The 25,859-nt window shown below is 27.7% G+C and overlaps 3 protein-coding genes across 7 annotated transcripts; 1 reads left to right on the top strand and 2 right to left on the bottom strand.

The window, feature by feature from the left end:
- Positions 1 to 1,836: 1,836 nt before the first annotated feature.
- LOC132939423 (zinc finger MYM-type protein 1-like) lies at positions 1,837 to 6,161 on the bottom strand. Of its 2 annotated transcripts, none has more exons than XM_061006582.1 (11): positions 5,460 to 6,161; positions 5,307 to 5,378; positions 4,945 to 5,190; positions 4,763 to 4,881; positions 4,538 to 4,659; positions 3,996 to 4,364; positions 3,402 to 3,895; positions 3,172 to 3,330; positions 2,865 to 3,069; positions 2,386 to 2,693; positions 1,837 to 2,168 (listed from the first exon to the last, which is right to left on the bottom strand). In XM_061006582.1, exons 1-11 carry the CDS (start codon positions 5,589 to 5,591, stop codon positions 2,052 to 2,054), a joined length of 2,343 nt encoding a protein of 780 aa, XP_060862565.1. In that variant the 5' UTR covers positions 5,592 to 6,161; the 3' UTR covers positions 1,837 to 2,051. The 2 variants fall into 2 exon arrangements, with proteins under 2 accessions (XP_060862565.1, XP_060862566.1); XM_061006583.1 differs by having other exon boundaries at positions 3,996 to 4,154.
- A 2,173-nt stretch (positions 6,162 to 8,334) lies between these two features.
- On the bottom strand, positions 8,335 to 16,774 carry LOC132939420 (DNA replication licensing factor Mcm6). 2 transcript variants are annotated; one of them, XM_061006576.1, is made up of 15 exons: positions 16,653 to 16,774; positions 16,423 to 16,541; positions 16,204 to 16,353; positions 15,872 to 16,139; positions 14,327 to 14,475; positions 13,083 to 13,338; positions 12,818 to 13,001; positions 12,387 to 12,745; positions 11,706 to 11,873; positions 11,500 to 11,637; positions 11,269 to 11,421; positions 11,078 to 11,201; positions 10,848 to 10,988; positions 9,158 to 9,306; positions 8,335 to 8,722 (listed from the first exon to the last, which is right to left on the bottom strand). In XM_061006576.1, exons 2-15 carry the CDS (start codon positions 16,512 to 16,514, stop codon positions 8,597 to 8,599), a joined length of 2,457 nt encoding a protein of 818 aa, XP_060862559.1. In that variant the 5' UTR covers positions 16,515 to 16,541; positions 16,653 to 16,774; the 3' UTR covers positions 8,335 to 8,596. The 2 variants fall into 2 exon arrangements, with proteins under 2 accessions (XP_060862559.1, XP_060862558.1); XM_061006575.1 differs by having other exon boundaries at positions 16,423 to 16,750.
- A 3,651-nt stretch (positions 16,775 to 20,425) lies between these two features.
- Positions 20,426 to 25,699, top strand: LOC132938217 (protein O-mannosyl-transferase TMTC4-like). 3 transcript variants are annotated; one of them, XM_061004919.1, is made up of 14 exons: positions 20,426 to 20,736; positions 20,825 to 21,019; positions 21,085 to 21,316; positions 21,419 to 21,605; positions 21,688 to 21,873; positions 21,945 to 22,184; positions 22,257 to 22,465; positions 22,530 to 22,704; positions 22,816 to 23,024; positions 23,086 to 23,193; positions 23,405 to 23,546; positions 23,606 to 23,921; positions 23,985 to 24,213; positions 24,831 to 25,699. In XM_061004919.1, the coding sequence occupies exons 2-13, from the start codon at positions 20,965 to 20,967 to the stop codon at positions 24,164 to 24,166; spliced, it is 2,241 nt and encodes a 746-aa protein (XP_060860902.1). In that variant the 5' UTR covers positions 20,426 to 20,736; positions 20,825 to 20,964; the 3' UTR covers positions 24,167 to 24,213; positions 24,831 to 25,699. The 3 variants fall into 3 exon arrangements, with proteins under 3 accessions (XP_060860902.1, XP_060860900.1, XP_060860901.1); XM_061004917.1 differs by having other exon boundaries at positions 23,985 to 25,699; XM_061004918.1 differs by having other exon boundaries at positions 20,426 to 20,774; positions 20,855 to 21,019; positions 23,985 to 25,699.
- The last annotated feature ends 160 nt before the right edge of the window (positions 25,700 to 25,859 follow it).

Here is a 25,859-nt window from a genome sequence, read left to right as displayed (position 1 = left end):
ACGAAATTACTAATCACTTTCTATAAAATAGAATTACGTAATAATAAATATATAATGCTCCTACGACCTACATTATATTATATTATTATCATCATATTGTCAAGTGTTAACCACGAGTTTGTGTTTAAACGAATAAATATTATGTTTCCGTGTTTTGTAACAGCGTAAAAATCACGGAAAATGAAAATCAGAGGAAATAATAGATGAAAGCTGAAGTTTACAAACCACTATACTCATGCACGAATTAGCATGATGCATAACTTTTTATTTTTTTCCGAAAAAATGTATTTATTGTAATAAACGTCAGGATCGTGGGAAAAATGTATGAAAAATAGGTATATTCAAGTTAAGTTTGAACTGCTTTTGATAATTTAGACATTTTGTGCCCTGCAGGTGCAAAAAAAATTTGGCGTCCTCGTAGGGGCCTAACCACGGGAAATGTGGGAGATAAATCTTCATGAACCTTTTAGATTTTGAGCAAAGAAACAGAAAATATGTTTTATAAAGTGTGAATTTTTTTTTAAAAATATTGTTTAATAATTTCATTAACTCTCCTAATAATATTAGGTAAGTTGTTTTTTGTCTTTTAACAAAGTTTGCTTACGGTTTTGATATCCACTTAACTTATTTTTGCCGTCATAATTAAAATACTATAATACGAATGTACCTATGTCCTATAATAAATAATCAACAGAGGCGAGTACTGAGTATTGAAAGAAATATAATTATTCAGTAATCACAGATTTCACAGATGCTGTAACTCGAGTTTGTTGACTAATAATTTATTGTACTTTTGTGGTAGGCACGCTGAATGCGATATCAGAATACGCCGTATTATAATAAGTAACTTATATCCATTGAATATTTGAATCAAATTTGTATTAAGAGGACGCTACAGTGCTACAGAGTAGCTCATGTGTCAGCCTGGTACCTATAATTTATCGGCTATAAAGGGCCCCGGATGCATTTATACAGAAGGGACCCCAATAATATTAAAAATGGTGCGCTAAAAATCTGTCATCCTCTTAAATTGTCGACAAGTTGAAGAAGCTGTTGATTGTTGTCTGTTGACAGTTGACATTAAAACTGTGGTAGGTTAGGTTACTAAACTGTGGTATATGATTGGAAGTAAAAGTAGGGTAAGGTGGGGCAAGTGCGCTTTTGGGGTAAGTGCGTTTTTGGCTAATAAATTAAGTTGAGTTTAATTTTAATAATTTAAAATATACCTATATATTATCATATATTTTATCAATGTTGTATAGAACATATACATATATATAACTTAGAAATAATATTTCCTAACTGAAAAGGTATCTAAATAATTTCCAAAATGCGGGTTAAGAATATTGCATATATAATACAAATGGAAAGATTTGAGATAATCATAAATTGAACACAACATATTGTTTAACTTAAAGGATTTATAAAATTTTATAAATATGAATCTATAAATTTAATCAAAGTTCAAGTAGGTACTATTGTACTATTGGTTATGAATTTTCTCATGAAACAAGTCTAATTTTTAGTAATTTAAATTTTTGTCAAGTAAACCTATACTATTTTTAGTCCCATGGGAAGGAGGATTATAGATTTTGACTTAGGTAATTGACTTATCAAAGTTGGTAGACAATATTATAAATAAAAAACAATAATGTTATTAAAATGATTAAAATAATTTTTTTTAAATTATATGTATTTAGTTATCATTTGAACTAAGGTAATATTTCAAGTGCCTACGTATTGAAAAAATTATCCAAAAAAAAAAAACATATAAAAATGAATATTTCAAGTAATGGTAAATTATAAAAAAATATTACGAAATGTAAGTACTATAATTATCAGTGGCGGTCAAATGATTTTGTCATGGGGGGGGATAATATGGCTAATTTTTTAACATCCATAATTTTATCATTAAAAATATAATTTATGGTTATGTCTAATTCTAATATCAATTAATACAATTATGGGAAATACAAACTTTATTTATAACTTAGTTAGGTATACCGACTTTATAAATATATTATACTATTATAGCATTAACAATATTTTTATTATATTAGTAAATCTATTTTTTTGTTTTTTTTTGCTAATTCATCCAGTACTTCGTTGGATGTAATGTTTATAACCCCACGATGAACAGCCATAGTGGCCAAGCCATTGAGACGACTCTAGAATAATAAAATTATACAATTTACATATAAGCATAAAGCATTAAATTGACATTTCAAAAATTCATAAGGATAATTGAAATATGTACAAAAGAAATTAACAAAACCTAAAAAGTTAGTCCTAAACATAGTGTTTTATGTTTGAACTATTAATTTAATACTTATTCCAATAGATTATATGTACAAATATTTGACCACAGCAATACAGAATATTTACCTCTACCATACTATTTCTTAAATATGTTTTCAACCGTTTAAGGCATGAAAACATTCTCTCTGGTGTTGCGGTTGATACCGGAAGTGTACAAAATATTTGTAATAAATCAAACACATTAGGAAATAATTCACGTCTACAGAACTTTATAGCATCAAGTCCTGTTCTTGGAGATTTTCCTATGCGTGAAAGTTTTGTTTTCCATAAATTCAATTCCGCTTTCACAGTTTCAATATCAGTAGAAAGGTAAAAATTTACTAATTCCTCAAAACCTTCTAATTCAAAATCATTTGAAAATAAACATTGAAAACCTTGAAAAGTTAATATTAAGTACAATTAAACTAAATTTGCAATAAATATATTAAATTTGAAATAACTTAAAATTAGATGATATATTACTTTTATTTGATTATTTAATTTTTAAAATAGAACTATTCAAGTATGAAGTATTGAACTATTATTTATTTAAATAGGAAATTAACCTTTAAAAATACTACGGTGAGCCAAAAACCTTTCTTCCAATTGACTTATAAAGAAGTCAATATAAGGGACACATATGGATACTCGAAAATACTCCTCAGAATCAGGCGTAGAACCATCATTTCTTATGATAGAATTATCTCTATATATCTGTCTCTTGTTAATTCGTTTAATTTTAATATCGAAATCCAAGAATTCAGCCATTTTCTAATCAAATAATAAATTATCATAAATGTTTTATAATTAAAATTTTACACTTCCAAATTTAATTTAAAATATTTAAGTTTCAATCAAAGTAATCATAATTACCTGTGCTTTTTTGAACATTTGATTAAACTCTGTATTAATATTACTCCTTAAGTTTTTAAGTATTGTAACATTATCACCTGCAAGATCTATAGCTTCCTTTAAGTCAATGCCTTTACTTTGTAGTAATTTACACAATGGTAAACTATAAGAAAATAATATCTAAAAACAATTATTTTCTTTAAAATGATTTATATAAATAAAATATAACATTTAAAAGATTATTAATTTACATTTACTACTTGAAGTGACACCAAAAATTCAGAATCAAGCGCTTTAATTAAAATAGTAGCATCTGTAGCACTAGTATCTTTCCAACTAGAAATGGTTTCCAAGGACACCACTACAAACTTAAAAAGCTCTATAAAATCATTTACAGCTTCATACCTCTGAACCCATCTTGTTGCGCATAACCGCTTTAAGCTTTTTACTTTTGGGTCTAGATCACTTTCTTCAATTGTATTTAAAAGCACATTTTGGCGTTTAGGAGAATTAAAAAAGCAGTATATTTTTTCTACAACGCCCAAGCAATTTCTAATTGGTAGAATATTACTAGCTTTAGATACAGCTAAATTTAAGCTATGAGCCACACAATGCACATACAATGCTTTAGGGTATGTCTCCCTAATAATAGTTTGAACACCTTTTAAATGTCCTGACATATTGCTCGCTCCATCATAACCTTGTCCTACCATATTATTACAGTCAATTCCACAAGCATTCAAACCTTAAAATTAAAAATAATTTACATGCATACAATTCAAACGTTAAATGAATAAAAGAGTTACCTAGTTGTTATAAAATAAAATAATCTTGTTATTTATTACCATTAAGAATAACTGTAGCCAGATTTTCTCCTGTTAGACTTTGTACTTCAATAAATTTTAAAAAGCTCTCATTCATAGACACATTTTCTCCAGATCCACTTAAATATCTGACACATAAGGTGAGTTGCTCTTTTACCGAAACATCTGTTGTCTCATCGACTAAGACAGAAAAAAAACCGGATTTATTGACAATTTGAACAATTTTTTTTAAAATAATATCTCCACATGTTTCAATTATCTCATTTTGAGTTCGATTACTAATATATTTGTTTTTAGAGCCTGTTTCTAAATAGGTTTTCATGTAATCTATATCTTTAGCTTTATATTTCAAGATAGCACGAAAGTTTCCTTCGTTTTCATTTGATTCACCTAAACAATAAATACTATATTATATTATAACTATATAATAAAAACTATATTCTTTAGTATTTACTCCTATTAAAGTATTGAACAGTCTAATACAATTTTGGCATTAACTATTTTTTCTACTTGAGCCTTAACAAGTTGTAAGCTACCTATATAGTATTATATAATATACATACTACTGAAACAAATAGGACCATAATCTCTATGACCTCTTAAAGCTATTTCCTGTTGGCCGCATAACATCACACATTCAATGATTGGAATTAAACGCTTTCGATTTTCTTCAATTTGTTTCATTCTAAAAATTAAATTAAAAAATTAGTTCAAATATATTTCTTACATCTATATTCTATTTATATTTAATTAAAGGTTAAATAGGTATACTTATTATTTGTATGTACCTTTCACTATCAATACGGTTTATAATCGAAGAACTCTTATTTAAATAAACATTTAAAAAGTTATCAGATTTCAGTAATGCAGTTTTATGGTATTCCAAATTTGCATGTTTCTTAAACACCTATCAAAATATAGAAAAATTATAAATAAAATTTTCAATAAATTTGTTTATAAATATACATACTTCTATAGCTTTTTTGTAGTTAGTAAAAGCCTCCAATACAAGGGTTCCTAATTTTTGACCACCAATACCACCATTTGTTGAGAAAACAACACAGTATTTGCAAAAAGCACCTTGGTATTTTTCAGAATAGGCCAGCCATTTATAAGCATTGAGCCAATGGTGTTTGAATTTTAAGCCTCTTTTGGCATTACAATCAAGTAATGGAAATGGAAATGTAGCTGGTGGTATCCACACATCTTTAAGAATCTGAATCAATTTTAGTTGTATTAATTGAAGGTAATAATGAACTATAAGTTATAACTACACATGGAAGTAATCTAAACAATAAATAATAAATTACTAACAAAAGTTGTAATTCTTACCAAATATCTATCAGCATCGGTCAAGGTACTATTAATGTAGGATCCAATGTCATGAACGTTTAAATCAACAGTCTAGAACAATAATTTTAATCGAAATTCCCATTTTCCTCATAAATAAAACATTTATATTAATTTTAATAAAATAAATATTACCACTAAGTCCACAACTTGATTTTCTGTAACGATATTAGTGATCTTACTTATTTGTTCATCTGCCGACACCGAGCGTTTAGAAGTACAGCAAGTTGCATCAAAATAACTAGTAATTTTCCTTTTATTAGACATAATAATGGTAAAAAATAAAAATGTAAAATAAACAATAGTCAATAATAAAAACACCGACTGTATAATTGACACTTTAGTACACTACACGGACACACCACACACAGTAGAAAACTCGTGTACGAAAGACGATGATAGATGATAACTAATATTATGACAAATAATAAACAATCAATGTTTCAAGTTTTCAACCGACTACGTAGTATTGAAAAATATACCTACCGATCGTAATGTAATCGCCCGTATCGGCAATATTCTGGAAATGTGTAGAGCGTGTTGTTATTGAAAATTCTTAATCATCGAGTAGGATAATACGGGATTCCCATAATATTATATATTGTGTAAACAACTAAATATTAATAACAATAATAATATCCTAGTAGTAACTAGTAGTACCTAAACTTGAGTCTAGATAATAATATTATTATAGTCTTGTCATATATAGTCTATCGAAATTTATTTTTAGAAAAAAAAATAGAACAATATGTAATGCTTTATTATAAATTGTTATAAATAGGTATTGAAAAAAATTCATGGGGGGGGATCTATCCCCCTCATCCCCCCCCGTTTGACCGCCACTGATAATTATATTATATTATAATTGTATTAGTTGCAAACTCTTGAATTAGGAGATATATGATTTAGGATTTAATTGACTTCCTAAAAGGATATTCCTCAAAGTTGCCTCAATAGGTCGAGGGATCGCAGTTAAAGTGGCGTCCAACAACGTAAAGTAGGTACAAGAAAAAAAAACGATAAATTCAAATATAGTATGTTCCTATACCATATTATTTTATAAAAGTTAAAAAGTCTGATTGTGTTAGTCACAGTCTTGTGCAAATGATATCGGCTTTTGTTTCCCCATTCTAATTATACAAAATACTGAAAATTAATAAAATCACAAATATTATAAAAAAAAAAAACCGGCCAAGTGCGAGTCGGACTCGCGCACGAAGGGTTCCGTATCATCATCTATAAACATGTTGGCAACAGCTAGTATTTATTGTTATAGTGGCAATAGAAATACATAATCTGTGAAAATTTCAACTTTCTAACTTTCATGGTTAATGAGATACAGCATACAGCCTGGTGATAGATAGACGGACAGCGAAGCCTTAGTAATAGGGTCCCGTTTTACCGTACGGAACCCTAAAAAGAGAGACAGTGACTTGATTTATAAATTTATCTTAAATTTACTTTTTATGTAGAGAAGCTGAAGGTGGGCTGTGCTTTTAATATCAGAGTATGACCGTATTGGGGCAGGGCAGGGCTGTTATATTATAAATTGAAATATTTGTGGACACTGGACGACCAAAAGGACTACCCTCCAGAATATCATGTTTCAATAAGTCAAAAATAAAATTATTTAAAAACGTTTTAAAGTTGCTCCAAATCTCAAATGTTTCCTAGTATTTTTAAAAAACATATGAATTTAAAAAAAATCATTAAAAAAGACCTTTCAACTGCATGTGTTGTCTCCAAGTGTGTATTACAAGTGTGAAAGATATCAAATTTTCTTTCAACAGTTATCATTGAGGTTCATTAGTTTTAAATCATAATAATAATCACTCTAAAACTAACAATGCTAAATAAGATCTGTTGAAATTGATACCCACTTGTAAGTGCTTGTAAATGCTGATAAATACTTATTAGTTATTACTTTTACGATTAATATCCAATCATACTATTTCAAGTTGTGATCACAGTTATTGTGTCAACCTTAGATCATATACTGTGAATGGGTCCATATACCAATAATTTGAAGCACATTTTAATGACAAACCTCTGATTAAGATACATGTGCGAAGATATATGTCACATATTTATCTAAGTGAATTGATATGTATCAATAAAAATGTCAGAGACTCGTTGCTTATATGTGCATCAAATTGTTTACACGAGTGAGCTGAGTATGGATCCATCCTTAGTATATGATCTAAACCTAAGGTCACAATAATCAACGGATTACAGATCAACTTGATAATCATTAATCAAACACTTAAGTTCGGCAACCAACTCCAGATCTTTTAATTTGAAGTGTCCTAATAAGTCATAAGAGGGTTAGTTAAGTAAACAACTCCATTCAATTTAAGAAGTAACCTCGGATCGATCAGTTTTCCTTGAGCGGAAGTCAGGCAACACTTGTTTGTCAACCCCACAGATGAACCATTTGTGTAGCTAAGCCACTCCCCTACGCACAAATCGGCCGTCAAGGTTACTCCTTAAAGAGAATGGAGTATAGGATAGGGACCGAAAATAGTTTTTTTTTTCAAGACAATTGAAGCGTTACAACAACTGCACTAGTAGCGCCCTCTAATTTTATTGTTCATTACAGTATTTACCGTACTATTTGCCTTCGGGTCGTTAATTATATTATAATTATTATTAATAATTTATTTTTGCAACCGTTCACTGACAGGGCCTTTCAATGTGCAGGGCTTCTGTGCGACTGCATAGCTTGAACCGACTCCAAGCACTTGTGCATGAAATTAAGATTGGTACAGAAAAAAATGTTAGGGCAGAAAGTATTTCTTAGTTATAAATATTATTTTAACTATTAGTGGTACACAGTCAGGGATCTACCCAAACTGAATAATTTTTATCCCATCTATAACTCGATTAGGTTAGGCCAAGTTTCTATCATTCTATGGTTAATACATTTTAATTGGTTCAAGCCTAAAGGTCATAATAAATAACCATTTATATGCAATTTGAATTAAATAGCAAAATAATAGTCTATACACTGTAGAATATAATACAAATGATTGTAATTTATTTAAATACTATTTTTATTACTAACATAAAAAAAATAGATAGCTAAATATTATAATACACATACACACTTTAAAAATTAATGCAAAATAAGAATATTTGACAGTATTTAATAAAAAAAAAAAATATTAGCAAATATAACAAGTTTACAACTCATAATATTTATTAATATTGATTTATAAATAATTTAAGATTAATATGATTAGAAATAAAAATTACAATTACAATACAATGTATTAAAGGTCTGCCACAAAATTTGGATGGACTACTAATATAGGATCTTCATCTACAACATCTTGTTCTTGTTCTGTGCCACTGGACTGTGATTTAGATTGTTGTGATAAAGCAATTAATACATTATCCTATTAAATAATAAATATATTTAAAGTTTATTAGTATAATATGGTACAGATCTATAGTATAATATTAAGAGGACGCCACACTCGAATGTTTTATCAAATATATAACACATTTTATAGCAAATTTTTCATTTGTTATAACCCATTTTGCTCTGATATTTTTAATATCTCATTGATATTAAAATTTCGAAGAAAGTTATGAACATATAAAAATTAACAAGAAAAGTAGATTTAAAATGCTCATAAATTGCTTTGTAATAAAAAATAAATAAATAAGAGCTTCTTACAAAATAATCTTACTTTTAAATTTTATAATTGGGCCAATTAACTCTAGTTTTAAATTAACAGAGTAAATTAGATTATTGTGATTGTAAAATTTGCTGTTTTAAAATTTGTAAGACAGAAACAATATATATGTCCTCGTCTTAATTTACTTACATTATAAATTAGGCGATCCAATATTTTCTCAATAAAACCTTTTTTTTCTAACAACTCAGTTTCGTCATTGATTTGATCTTCAATTTGTTCTAAGTACCAATTGATTATGCTACTACGTAATAAACCACCATCATCACTCTCCCCTTTTTCTAAAACACAAAAAAGTAATGGAATTTATTCCTAGCCAAAGTAAAATATAAGGAAACTTGCATATATGTGTAAAAATGTAATTCAATGACAAAATATTACAAACAAAAGCGATTTTAGCAGAGATGGTCGTCAGACTATAATTCTGAGAATATTTTATTAAATTATATTTATATTGCTATGCGTAATACTGTAGATTGAACTAATTTTTACAAACAAGAAATTACATATATTATAATACTACAAGTTATTAATTTATAAGTCAATAAAGATTACCCATAAACAATATTAATAGGTTTGTTGTGGTATAAATAGCTTATAGTTATTTATCTAAAAATTTTAAAAACGTCATTGTGAATAGAAAATAATAGAATACAAAGTAACAATAAGCTTCAAGTCTATACGAATAATATTATTTTGAATTTCAACAAAATAACTACTAGTTATTTTCATTATAACATCTAACATAATCAAAATGTTAACTTAAAATGTTAATAAAAAAAACGATGCCAATGTATATTCAATAATTTTAAATTAATGTAATAACATAATATGTGGATTTTTTATTACATTTTCTATTTTTTTGGTTAAGCATACAATTTTTATTGACAGTAAAAAAATTATTAAATTTTAAATGCTTACAAAAAGCATAAGATTAGTCTAAATATTTTGAACATTTTTATGTGTTTAGAAAGAAAATTTAAATGATAATTTAAGTAATAGTGGAATGTTTAAAGTTTCTACTTTGAATAATAACAAAAATCGTCAAGATAAATAACTATTATACGTTTGAATATTCAATTTTTAATTTTAATAAGAAAAAAACATTTTATAATAGGTACAAAATGTTGATAGTATTGAAATCGGATACTGATATGGTGGTATTATAATCAATACCGATATGGAACGATATACTGTAATACCAGAATAATAGTAATATTAGTCGAGATACCGAAAAAAAAATACAATAGGTTTGATGGTATTAAAATTCAATACCAATATCGTGGGATTGGAACACTGGAATAAAGAAAAAACCGTAAGCTCTAGGACCTAGATAAATAAATCAAAAATAAACTGAAAAAGAAGAAAGCGTCAAATGTCTATTGCACAAAAGAGCCAAAATATTTTGAAAATGTTATCATATTATCTAGTGAATGGTAAATATGAATATTTAATGAAAAGCCCCAACAGTTATTCTCTTTTAGTTTTTTTCAATTACAAAAATTAAACAATTTTGAAGGTAAAAATTCCAGATTTTTCTTTATTTTTCTTGTTTTGATTTTTACTGATTTTTTTGAAAAGTATAAGGAATTTTCTCCTTTACCTTAAAATTTTATATTAGTACAGAACACCGGTTTACAAAAAGTTATTATTGTAAAACTAATACATTCATGATCACTGGCGGATTCAGGGGAGGGACACGTGCCGGCCCTGTCAATTTTCTATCGACAAATTTTTTATGTAACTATGAGTATCATATAAATGAAAAATTAATTTAATAAGAATAATACTACCATACCAATCATTATCGCTACATACATACCCGCTATTCGTTTTTCTTCTTCACTTCTCATGTAAACAACAAGCATATTTGTAATTCGTTTATACTCATCAAAAGCAAGCGTTAACTTTTTTTTAGTTAAACCTGGTTTTTCTGGTTCTTCTACAGAATCAACATCCATTCCTAAATGTAACATAATATTAATAAAATATATAAAATAAATAAAATATATTTAATAATAATATAAATAGTAAGATCGATTTATTAATTACCATCAGTTTCAGGGATTCCATTCAAAACATCATCATCATCATCTAGATTTACATCAGGTTGTTCAACCCGGATTATGGACTTGTTAAGTAAACTGAAAGCTTCAGATACATGTTTAGGTGTTACCTAAGGAAAATTTCAATTTTTTATTTAAATATTTGTTTTTTCTACAATGAAATAAATTATAATTTACATGATCTGAGCATTCCATTTTAGCCATTGCTTCAGAAAGACGTATTAAAGACTCTAACTGTCTTACGGTTATACGCCATGTTGATTTTGTACTAGATTGACTATCGCGCTGTCTTAATTGAGTATATGCATTTACTAATTTCTCCGAAGCTTCCTAAGAATTGAATACCAATTAATAATTATAATACCACAATTTTAGTACCAAAATATACATATATTTTCTTTTACTTACAACTGTAAGTTGGGGTTTAAATTGACGAGCAAAACCAATGTATGTTAAAATATCTTCTTGACTATATAATGTTTCAGTTGTATCCTCCATATTACTGTGGATTTCAACAATTGTCTTTGCTATTGCATAGTCTACAACCTACAGTTATTAATATCATTAAATACTAATTATTGATTATGTTTAAAATAATTATTATTTTCAATTACCTCACTACATTCATCTATAAGAACATAGAATAAATCAAAACGAGACATGATTGGAGCTGAGAGAGATACATTTTGTTGTAAAGATTTACTTCGATCATAGCGACCATTAATAGGATTGGCTGCTGCTAATATTGATGTTCTAGCATTTAATGTTGCTCTAACACCAGCCTAAAATCATGTCAATATTAATTTTTATATAAATAACTCATTAATAAAATGCAGAGTATCACAAATATTTATATAAACACAATTCCCAGCATAAAAATCCTGGAGGAACCTTAGTAATTAATGCATCTTTTAAATGTACAGGAATCTCAGTATATTTGTCTTTGAACACATCAATGCACCCAGCCAATATACTTTTATCCATTACCTAAAGTTGTTACAACTATTTTAATACCCTAAGGAAGTTCTAATTAAAACAACTTTCCTATACATGTGTGTATAGGTACCTATACTTTTAAGTGATTATAACAACAATATAAATCGTTAATTTTTTGGAGTATGTAAGCCAAAAAAAACTTTAGTGATTAATAAATAGATGTATTAGAAGGAAATAAATTGATAGGCAAACAAAATGATATACCATATACTATTTCTAAGTCAAAATTAGAGAATTTAAAACTTAACTGATCTATTTATTCAAAAATATCTATATTTGTTTGATTATAAATACTATACTTTTGCTATTGATATGGTCTGTTGTTCCATAGCTTCGTGAATAGCTACTTGATCACGTACATCCATTTTATCAAATTCATCAATGCAACACACACCGTTATCAGCTAACATAAGTGCTCCAGCTTCAATAACAAAATCAAAAGATTCTTCATCCCTTACAACAGCAGCTGTAAGACCAGCTGCAGTAGATGCTTTCCCAGAAGTATAAACAGCACGAGGGCACATATCCGCCACTTGTTTCAGTAACTGAGACTTAGCAGTACTAGGATCACCAACTATACAACAATTAATATCTCCTCGAAGGGTAGTACCTTCTAATGTAGTTTTTGGCACTCCACCAAAAAGCATTAATAAAACACCTATAAATTAAACCAAAAAAAGTAATGTTAATTAAAGAATTATGTTATGTATGTATAAACTATAAGCATAACCTTTTTTAATTTGGTCATTTCCATGGATTGAAGGGAAAAGACTATTTATTAAATTTATGTATAAATTGCGGTCACGGTTCATTTCATATATTTTTTCCCATTGTGGCCCAGTCATTTGCCTCTTCATACGTTCAATTGAGTCAACAGTCAATTCATCATTGTGCATTTCTCCACTTCCACCAAACTACAAAACATATGAATTTAGATATTTGTTTAACATTTTAATTAAAGAAAAAAACTAGTACTTATATCTATGGTTTCTTACCCTTGAACCTGTTACAGATAAGCTGCATGCCAAAAATGCCAACTTGTAATTCAAGTCTCTGATTCCTAAACATTTCAGTCCTTTGACACCTTCATTATTTGCATCTCCTCGTTTTTGTCCAGAAGCAGATTCAGCTCTGGCAGAAGGTGTGGACATAACACTTACATCAGGAACCACAATCAATGTACCAGTAAAATCATATCTATCACCAGCTTGTACAGTTTCAACATTTTCGTTTCTCAGGATAATTTCAAGACTAAATAACAAAATAATTTCAGATGTACATAAATAAATAAAAGGCTTTTTTTATTTTATTTCTAAAAAAATAGAAATATTAATCAAATAATAATTTGTTGTTTCTAATAATAATAGCTTACTTCCTATCCATACTCTATAGATAAATAAATAAATATTATGCAGTTACAAATTAATAATTATTTTCTAAAATTATAGATATACAATAGGCTTCTTCAACAATATCGCAAACTTGATATCGATAATCGACATTCGTAATATATCGTACAATTTGGAATATATCATAATCAAAATTAATTAAATTAAATATTAATTTTTAATTAATAGCTCTCGGCCTTTGGTGTGTTCTGGTTACCGGAAACCAACTGATTTTACCAATGAACTTGTATAATATATTTAAAAATAATTTGTTTACTAGTCATAGACATATCAATAATTCAGTATATCAATATCTAATTTTTTTTTTCGATATCGCGATTTAATATCGCACAAAACAAAATGATATCGATATTCAATAATATATCATTGAAGATGCCTAATATACAATGTTATTCTTTTATTCATAACTGGTATTTTTATTATAAATGTTTTATTTTAACATGTTGAATGCCATGTGACCGCTGGCAGTCACTTGATATTGGTACGCCAAGCATATTTTTTAGTGTCATTCCAAATTAGTACAATAAACTATTGTATTTGAAAAAAAAAAAATTTTAAAATGTTTATCACATCAAAACATTTTTAATGATTCCTGCTACGCCACCGCACTTTTCTTTTGTGCATTATTGTAACGCCATAGTAAAGTTAATAATATAAAACCATAGTCATTTACGGTCCCCGGCAGTCATGTCTATGTGGCGTGGTAATAATGATTAACTATATGGGTGCTGACGGTCACAAACATATACAATTTGAGAATTACAGATGACTGTCGGCAGTCACACGGCAGTCAACATGTTAAGTATTTTATTTTGGTAGGAAATGTATACCTTCGTGGAATACTGCCCCGAGGAAGTTCTGATTGACATTCTTGTACTCTAATCTTTTGAAAATCAACAAATCGAGATTTATTAACATTTAAACTAAATCTTCTTCTGTTAGCACAAACTGGATTTCGGCATATAGTTGGCTGAGTATACTAAAATAATATTAACAGAATTTAAATACAAATTATGTTGTATACAAAATGTGTTTTATTTATTGATTTTGCACATAAAATATTGGTAGATTTTTACTAATTTATTAAAATATTGAAGTAATAAATAAAAATAAACAATTAAATTTTAAAAGTATATTTACTATTTAGTATAACTTTAAAGGATACAAATATATATAATATAAATGAATCTGATAGATTAAAAAATGAGTATTAAAATAAATTAATATATCAATCAAAGAGTAATTGAGTCATTGAAATAAATATCAAATAATTGAAAAGTAATGTAAGTACACAATGAAGAAACACATTTTAATGAACATTAAAGGTTATGCACTCAATGAATAATGAAGAAGACAGGGTGTTAAATAATTGTCATCCTTAACAAATTATAATAAACCATTGAGTAAGAGTGGACAAGTTTTTAATAAGACCAACATTTTCATCTACTCTGAAATATATGTCCCAGTCCCCAGAAAGATATGGTACAAAATATGATAACATTTAATAAAGCCATCAAAATACAATTATTTTAAATAGCTGATTTAATTTGGTAAACGTGTTTATGAGTATCAAGAACTATGAAATATTAATCGATACTATTGTTGTAGAGAAAAATGCATTTCATTGTCAAGGATTAACTAAGAAAATAATAGTCATTAAAAATACTAATCATGTAGCTGTAAAAGTAATTTTTGTCTTAACAACACATCGGGAAAAACTTTTTCTGTGTCGTAGCGTTTTTATTATTTGGATAACATAAATACAATTCAAGTCATCAGTTTGAGATCATTAGGTTTTTTTTTCATTTAATAATTAAAAATTATTGGTTACTGGTTAGTGCTATCAAAAAAATTAAAACGCTATAATGCAGATTAAGTTCATCCCTGTGTTGTGGAATTTTTGTAATTCTACTATGAATATTAAATACAGAGGGAGTATAGTTGTGCAAAAAAAGTTTTATGTTGTACATTTGACGGAAACAATGCATGCTGGAGTAGCGTTCTCTTAACTTTTCTGGCTTAACACACATAGATTTTAAAAATATTGTTTCTATTAGATTCTTTATATTAAAAAGATACATAAAAATTGTCTGAACGAATACAAAATATAGTACTTTATTTTAGATTAAATACTATAAATGTACTTTTAATCCATATTAAAGGACTGGCAATGATTCTTCTATAACAATGTAAAATATATAGGGACTTTTGTGTCTTTGTCTATTGTATGGCACTAATATATTATAACTCAATATTTCAATTGATCATCTCGTGATAAATTTCATTTGTTGCTCATGGAACTGAGATTGATTTATATTTATTAATTCATAGGTACATACATTTAAATTATTTTTAATAAAATTATAGTGACATACTTTGAATTGTTGTTCAACACTGGGTACATCTGTTTGACAGTCTTGACAAGTGAAATGTCCAGCTACTAGTTCTGGATGAATAGGATGTGTTCTAATAACTTGTCCAGAAATACGTACCAACTCGCCAATTTTGGCAGTTGTTAATTCTCTTACATTGAACCTAGTGGTAACATCTACAAAGCTCACAAAATAATCTAGGTGGTTTCCAGTTGCTTCAGTTCGATCGATTACAAAATTACCAACGGCTAAGCACAAAGCTGGATAAACTCTAAATAAAAAAATATTGATTAAGCCATGTTAATGTTTAAAAAAATAGATGCCAAATGTCAAACCTGTAATATTCTTCTAGAATGGTGATGGCAAGATTCTGATTGAATTTTTCAACATCAAGGAAACTAACCTCCAATGTGAAACGTTCAGAATTTGTCATCTCAACAGCAGATTCTAAATATTTGGGTTCATTACAGCCTTCTTCGACAAATCTAAAATGTATACAACAATTATGAAGACACTATCTTATGGTGTAAACTTAAAATATAATTTAAACTTACTCCTCTAAAAAATCTTGAAATAATTTTTGAGATCTGACTTTTAACTGATCGCGTACCCTATTGACACCTATTTGATTTTCTGCGACATCCATTGTGAATAAATGACACCGACGAGATGACTTATTTTAACAAGAAATGATGAATGCTTAGTACACAATAATGTCTGTGCTAATTGATGAAACATAAACTACGATGAGAGAAAAAGCGAATGTTGATTGAGAAATGCTTACCAGAAAAACTGTGTTATACACTATACAGCACAACTGCACAAGATTTAAGAGACTATTCTCTATTCACTATTTCAATTTTCCATCAGTCTACACAATATCTTATGTTGCCCTATAAGTTATTGTTAATGATTGTTGTTGTCTACCATAAATTGGCGGGAAACTTTATAACCTATGTAACCACATTTATTTAAGAACCTGCAACTGAGGTACCATAACTACCACTCCCGGTACAACGGCTTAAGATAATACTAAAATAGATAACAACTAAAAACCATAGACATAATCATTAATCACGGTCTTATAGATTAATATGTCCATATAATCAAGGTGGATATCCACCTTGCATATAATATTATACTATCTAACTATCTTTATTCGTGTGTCTATGCGAAAACCCAGTACCCACGATTTCATGGTACATTCCACTGACCAGATAGAGCTAAATACTATATACGATATATTATTTGATACAACCATGATTTAAGATTTTAAGCTCTACTATAATAGATTCAGCCGATTCAGGCAATTGAGGGCTTGATTTACCTATTTATGGGCCCCAAATTGTCCATATCTATTTTCTTCAATGCTAAAGCCTAAAACAAAATGTATGCATAGTGTATTTTTTAATTAATGTTGTAAGTAATTACTTGCTTATGTATGACTACCTACCTAGTTGGATCATTGAATACAATTTTATTCTTAAAAATTTGACTATTTAATATACAAGAACACTACACTTTCAATGCGTCTAATTTATGTTTAATATTTATTCATTTAAGTGTACAAATTTAAAAGCAAAACATTTTTTTTTTTTAAATTTGTAATTTTTGATTATTATTTATTACACTTATGTATCAGACTAAATGTTTTTAAGTTTAATGTTTTAAGTCAAATTTGATTTCAGCTAATCATCTTTCACAAACATTTTGATTGTGCGCTACTGCACACTAAATTATAGATAAACTATTTAGTTCTAAACTACCATGTAGATTTTTAGATTCTGAGCGAAGCGATGAATGTATTGATTTTGCAATGATGTGTGTTTTTTTTTTATTTTTTTTATTTTTGTGTCTGTCATCACCTTTTAGGACAGTAAAAGTGCTTGGATTTTCTTCAATAGTAACTTTTCTGATAGGAAAGTGAATCTAGTTGGTACTTTGGGGGGTCAAAAGTAAAAATTTCCCAGTAGTTTTCACAAGCAACGTGAAAAACAAAAGAAAAATTAAGGAAAAACGGGAATTTTTACGCAAAATCTGTTTTCGAGAAAATCGATTTTGGTTTTTGGTGTAACTCTAAAACAAATGACCGTAGGGACATGAAATTTTGACTGAATGTTTATATTATCATTTCCTATATATCATAAAATTTAGAAATTATTTTGACTCTTTTTGAGCTGTTTACGGCCATTGTCAGTTTTCAATTTTTTTAGTTTTTTTTTCTATAAATATCAATACAATTTTATCTGTTGAGTAAAAAAGCTTGAAAATTTAATAGAAGGCTCCTGGGTTATTGTTTCAAAGGCAGATGAAAAAAATTAAAAATCCTTAGTCACAGCATTTAAAGTTCAAATTTTGACAAAATATGGAAAAATTACGAAAAATAGCAAATTATTTTGAGTTGAGAATTCATAAAAATTAAATTTTTATGAGCGTCTGAAATTTATATTTTTACAACATTTGATATTTACTCGATTTCTCATGTAACAATTTTCTTATTTTATTGTAATTAAAAAACGAATGACTGTAGATACTTGAAAATTTCACTGAATGTTTATATTAGCATTTTCTATACACCAAAATCATATGCATTTTGAGTTTTTCTCCTGTGAAGCTGTGAGTCCGTGACGTTTATCAGTTAACATATTTTTAAAGACTCAGAACAAACGTTCGACGACAACCGAAGTTGTTGGGGCATATTTGAAACAACTATTAGTATTATCGCGTCTTGATAACGATCTTCGAGCTGAGCGTTTTCGCTCAATAGTACCAAATACTATAAATACTATAGTATTTGATAGTACTGCATTAATTTTTCGTAGAATTTCCAGACCTTTATTTTTATTGGAAAGCTTGTTTAATTTTGTTGTAAGTGTTGCACCTTTCGATCCAGGAATAGAATGAATTTTTTCATTCGTTTCGTCAATTATCGAAAAGCTTTCATGTAAAGTCATATTTCCAGTTTCCAGTTTTTTTGTGACTATCACTAAAATAACCGACTGACACATTAAGAGCGATTAAGTTTACGTCGTAATCGATTATTTATCTTATCTTTATATAAATTATTATTTAGTGGCGCATAATTAATATGCATTAAATTTTAAACTTTGCCAAATTATTATTTAGTGGCGCATAATTAATATGCATTAAATTTTAAACTTTGCCAAAGTATGCGAAAAATATATGCAATAGCATTTAAATATACAGAAATATGCAAAAAAAATGTCATTGTTAGTTTCAAATTATTATGATTTGTGGAGAAGACTGACAAAAATCCAGAAATATTAAAAGGAAAAAAATATGGAATTGCATAGAAATCCGCGCTCTAGTTATAACACTTATAACATTTTGAAGTTCGGGATTTTTCGTTATTACGCATACGCAGATTATTCCACGAATGTATATAGAAAATGCAGTTTAGTTCCCGAATGATTTTGGACATTTTTTTTTCGGAAATCTATATATTTCAACGAGTTAAGTACTATACTTACGGTGCAATCAGAATTTGTTAGTCGGACTTAATTCCTAGGTAATAACCTTTCGAAGATTGCAATTTTGAGTATTTTACGTCTACGCAGATTACTTTACGAATCTATTCGAAAAACTAGGTACCTACATTTAAATCTTTATTAAATAGCATGTAATTATTTATTTTCATGTACCTATGCATTTATACATGTACCAATGTACCGTACTTAGTACTTACATTATACAAATTACAGATCACAAAGGTTGGGCTGAGAGGTTTTTATGATATAAACTAATTTTTTTTTTTTGGTGGGTGGTGCCCCCGAGTTTTGGAGGTTAATGTTTCAATTCCCCCCACAAACATGACCAAAAAACGCCACTGTAATTCTATACGGGAGGTAACTCATAGACCTATTAACTAAAGATTTATTGACTTAGTTAATAGGTCTATTAGACTAGTGTGAAAATTCTTGGTAGGCAACTCGTATATAATATTATAAGCTACCCTTTTTATTTACGATAAGGATGGGAGGAAATTCGTATATTTCGGGAGGCAACTATAGTATGGTGCCGGACGCGACGAAGCCCTACTATAAATTATAATATTATTGAATAAGCTTAAAACAAATGTTAGGAAATTAATTTTTTGAGATGGGCTTAGTCCCCATGCCCTCCTTATTTTCACCTATCCATATAAGTAATTTCAAAAGATAACTTTCGTCTTTCAGCTTTTTGGGATTTCATTTTCTGTAAAACTACGTTCTGTGATTGTAGTTTCAGGCTTTCGATTCTCTGGAATTAAAATTATATAATATATATTTCATATATTTTATGTTAATTTTATTTTAATATGAAAACAATTCTGGAATGTTAATTTCCAGTTATTTTGTTTTCTCTAATTTTATTTTTTGTCTTTTTATTTTCTGTCGAATTTACTTTATGGATTACTAATGTTTGGTTAGGTTTTTTTAGGTAATTTATTTTCTGAAAAATTATGGCTCCTTGTATATTAAATTATAGTCTGATATTATATTAAAAAAATCAGTGATAACATATTATCATTTATCATTTTGGCCCTTAGGAAACTGTTGATAATGAGTTGTATAATATTCATTTTCAATATATTTTCAATTTTGGTAATTGGTGAGTGGTCTTACTACTTACTATAGGACGTTTCTAGTTTCTACAAGACTACACTTCTACTTAAATTACATATTACAACACTGAACACTTTACTATAAATCGAATGAATAACATAAATATTTATCGGTCATTGCAATTTACCGGTTTGATGGATAGCACTTCTGTAGTCGCGATGGAGCAGCTAAAATCTATAATGCCATGGTACTGATTAGGAAGCATAACTTTCCAGTAGTATCAAGTTTAGGGAGAATGGAGAAGTATACATGATTCTTGTTTTTCTATTTCTATTTTATTCGTAAGTCACTTTACTATTCAAACACTTATGCATTTTTGTTTGTTTGATAGTTTTAATTACAATTATTTTGAAACGTTTAGTATGTTTCAAATATTGCTTATGCCACGGAAATATAACTTTATTAATATGCATCTTGAGAATACTGAGCTGAGCAGCAGTTAACATTTGAAATATTACTATAGAATTAACTATGAAGTCTAAGCAATTAGCAGTTGTCTCCTGGGATTCAAAATTACCATTCCCGAGTAAGACGGTTAAACTTTAATATTTATTTAAATTAATGTAATCGTCATCAATGTATGATTTACAGAGTTTCCAGTCTGGTTGTATGTTTTAATAGTAGCATTTGTATCTATATTATGTTATGGTAACTCATATTATGGTGCTTTTGTGTTTGATGATTCTGAGGCAGTTGTAAATAATCACGACGTAAACCTAGAAACACCAGTGGTCAAGATTTTTAGCCATGACTTTTGGGGTACGAGACTAACGAACCAGGCTAGTCATAAATCATACAGACCTCTTACAATACTGTCCTTTAGGTATCTACAAGAGAACTTAAAACATATTATATTTTCTATTTAAATAGTTATTGATTATTAAATTATTATTTATTAAACAATTAACAATTTCATTGTTTTTAGGTTTAATGTTTGGTTAAATAATGGACATTTATGTCCAAAGTCATTACATTTCACCAATATAGTTTTACATGCAATTGTTTCCTGTCAACTGTTATATGTCTATAATTTGTTATTTAATGGAGATTCTCCCAAGACTTCATTTTTAGCAGCTCTGATGTTTGCGGTGCATCCTGTTCATGTAGAAGTGGTATGTTCTATACTTCTATAGTTGTATATTACAAATATAATAATAAATTAAGTTACCTATGTACTGATTTATTTATTTTCAGGTATCTGGTATAGTTGGACGTGCTGATCTACTTAGTGCATGTTTGTCTCTTTTTGTCTTCATTATTTATCATAGAACTGCAAAAGCTAAACAAATAAATACATTAACCAACATAATAGCTACAGTATTTTGTTGTATAATAAGTGCTATGGCTATGCTATGCAAAGAACAAGGACTTATGATTATGGTAGAACTTTTTTATTATTAGATTATGTTCAATTCAGTAAATAAATAAAACATGCAGATTATTAATTATAGACGTTCTGTGGTGTGTTTGAAGTTATTGTGATCAACAAAATCACATTTCAAAGTATTATGAAAAATATTAAAACCTCAAAAATAATTCGCTTGCTTAAAAAAGAATCATTAGAAAGGCTGTTTATATTGACTGCCGGATTTTGTATTATTCTTTATGGCAGATGGACTATTATGGGTTCACCTCCTATTTTTCAACAAATTGATAATCCTGCATCATTTTTAACAACACCATTTGAAAGAGTATACAAATTTAAAATTTTTTCTTTTGTTTACTATGGTTTATCAATTTATACCTATTTAACAATTTTTCAGTTTGTAAATTACAGTTACATCTATTTCATTAATATTTGGATAATGATATGTCCTGTTTGGCTATGTTTTGATTGGTCAATGGGCTGTATCCCTCTGATATATTTGAATACATTTCCTAAAGATCCAAGATTATTCATTGTTTTTGGATTTTGGACAATTCTTGTATTAATATTTTATAAGATCCTGTTTTTAAAAAATTATGATAAAAAGTAAGTTTTTTTTCTTAAATTTGTATATCTGTTAATTAATATTTATAATCATAATATTTTTCAGACAATTACAAATGGGATTTCTATTAGGTCTTTTATCGTTTCTGCCTGCTTCAAATTTAATGTTTACAGTTGGATTTGTCATTGCAGAACGAGTGTTATATTTGCCCTCAGCTGGTTTTATAATAATTATAGTCTTGGGTATCAGGAGATTATGTTTAAATTATTTTGTTCAAAGAGTAAGTTCATATATTACCTATAATCTTTATGTAATATTTGTTACATAAACATTTGTTTGAACTTTGATTACATATTTTAATTGTTAATAAATTGTATTCATTGTAATTTAGATAGTTAGAATGTGCATTTTACTATTAATTTGTGTACATTCCATTCGAACATATCAACGCAGTAAGGAATGGAGTTCTGAATTAGAATTATTTAGAAGTGCTTTGAAAGTTTGCCCTATGAATGCTAAAGTACATTATAATTTAGCAAAAAGTTTAGCTGATATCGGACAAACACAAGAAGCTATAGACCGTTATAAACATGCACTATTGTAAAACTAATATATTTATTCTTATAAAAGCAAACAATTGATATAATGTATCATTCATTAGATTACACCCAAGGTACGATCAAGCGATGAATAATTTAGCAAATATTTTAAAAGACAAAAATGAATTGGAAGAGGCTAGATCTTTACTAGAAAAAGCTGTTACTATTAGGTGAGAAAAAAAAACTGAATATAATATTTACCTAAAATATAATCATTACCATTAGCAATAAATTACAGTGAAACTTCCATTTAACAACATTTTCTGTTTAACGAAATATTTTTATGAACCAAACCTAATTAGAACCAAATTTATTTAATTATATTTAACAAAATTTTGTACAATTCAAACATGAATAATTTATACAATTGATTCTATTCAGAAATGATTTTGCTGCTGCTTGGATGAATTTAGGTATTGTATTATCTGCTCAACATGAATACAATAAAGCTGAATATGCATACTTAACAGCCTTACAACACAGAAAAAGCTATCCTCACTGTTACTTCAACTTGGGAAATTTAGTGAGGCCTATATGCAATATGTGATGGTACTCATTTGTATAATATAATTTTATGTTTAGTATTTGGAGATGGGAGAGAAGACTAAGGCATTATTTGCATGGCAAAATGCTACATTTCAACAACCAACTCATGTAATTTCATGGAATAATATGATTGTGCTGCTAGAGTCAATTGGTGAATTAAAACGAGCAGAGAATGTAGCTCGCACAGCACTCTCTATTTTACCAAATGAACCAAATTTACATTTTAATATAGCCAACATATTAGGTAAAATAGATAAATTTGTAGAAGCGGAAAAACATTTTTTGGCTGCAATCAAACTAAAACATCGATCTTCTAAGGCTATGTTAGTTGCATTATATCATTCGAATCTGGGTAAGTATTAATTTAACTTATATTTCTTTATTATATTAATTGTTGTTTCTTTGATTATTATAGGAGTTTTGTATCATCGTTGGGAAAAATATGATCTCGCAGAAATGCATTATTTACAAGCATTGACGATTGATCCAAATATGCAGAAAGTTAAAAATCACCTTGCATCAATACGTAAACATTTAGGTGAAATCAGTCAATCCACTCTCAATATTAATTCTCAACAACAAGAAAAAGAGTTTTAATAAATTAAATTGGAAAATTTTTTGTTTCATTAATACTAATGTTATATGTAAGTATGAGTCTGTATTGCTTTCGTGTTCGTGTTTTAAAAGTTATCGAAGGTCAAGCATAAATATGTATCTATTAATATTATGATAGAACCTTTTTTACGATAACAATATTGGTTTAATTCATATAAAAGCATAACAGATCAATATAGTATGAACAAAAATGGTAAATAATCATGTAAAACATTTTTAATAATCACTAGTGTGAAAATATATGGTTGTGATTAATTTGTAATTTAGTCATGTACGAATCAATAATGATTTTTTTTTATAATTAATAATTTTTTCTAAGTAATCTCTTCTTAAAATTTTATTTGTGTGTACAATAACATAAAAACTTTTTTTAACCATCCCAATGATATTATATAAAATGAAGGAATTAATTTACTTAACCCGTAAGTGGTACGGTGAACAAAAATTACGCTAATGGTATCAAGACTCCTAGACCACTTAGTTTTGTCAATTATATTAAGACCATATTTTTCAGTAATTTCGTCGAAATAATATTTGTATTAATATTCGTACTTGTAGAAATAATATATTTACAGTGTCAAATTTTATTTAACTCATTTTTTTGACCCAAATTTTATAAGTTTAAAGAAATTAACTAATTTTTTAGACATTTTGAGAAGTAAACAAAAAAAAAAAAATTTCAGCGGTCTATGGGACCAGACCATACCACTCACAGGTTAAATGTAACCAGAAACGACTAGTTCTTGAAAACCGGTCATTATATTTTGTTTATAAATGTTCAATTATAAAACAATTGATTGTTTTTTTACTGTGGAACGGGTTGTATTATTTCAAGTATTATTAAATGATACAATTTCTATAACTTTTTATTGATTACATAAGTTATAAGTTCATAAGAAATTATGTAAAAATGAGGTGTAAATGTACAATTTAAAAAATGTGTCTTACAAGGATGCTCGAACCGAATGGGTTGCTTATCTTGTATTTTACGTAACATAACAAATCTATGTATTGGGTTACTACAGTTCATTTATTATTAATATTAGAGTAAATTTACATGTTAGTGAAATTGTAGGGGAAAATATAAACTATGCTCAAGCAAAGTTGTTTTCATTCTTAAATTTTAAAACAAGTCATAAGTACTTTAATTTTTTCAAATTCATATAATTTGTATTAAAATAAATATATGAAAAAAATCTTTGCTCAAACACAGTTTATATGTGTAAAATAATAGAATATTAACTATAAATAAACAGTAGTTTGGGTATAAGATTTGTAATGTTACACCTTATGTGTTTAAAACAGAGACAACACTGTGAATGATGGGTGTAGTGTCCTATTAATCAAGCACCCAAGTTATATTATACATTTATAATACATTGATAACACTAATATTTAGTCATTATACTAAGATTTTTTATTTTAAGATTAATGCAGTTTAAATTATTATTTAGATTTAAGATATTTACACTTTTACATTGATTTTGTATTAAAAATAAAAATCTTAATTGGTTATCCTAACAGTTTTTTAATGCCAAACACCGCAATATTTCTAACAACGAAAATTGTATCCCTTTAAATAAATATTTTAATATTGGGATGTGATATAAGACAGTACATGAACAAGTAAATTTCATAAATTAAATACAATTAGATGATCTGAATAAAATATATA

Source organism: Metopolophium dirhodum, chromosome 2, assembly GCF_019925205.1.
Source record: "Metopolophium dirhodum isolate CAU chromosome 2, ASM1992520v1, whole genome shotgun sequence".
Taxonomy (NCBI): Eukaryota; Metazoa; Arthropoda; class Insecta; order Hemiptera; family Aphididae; genus Metopolophium; species Metopolophium dirhodum.
The sequence above is the reverse complement of the archived record's forward strand: the minus strand, read 5'-3'. Positions and strand labels throughout refer to the sequence as shown.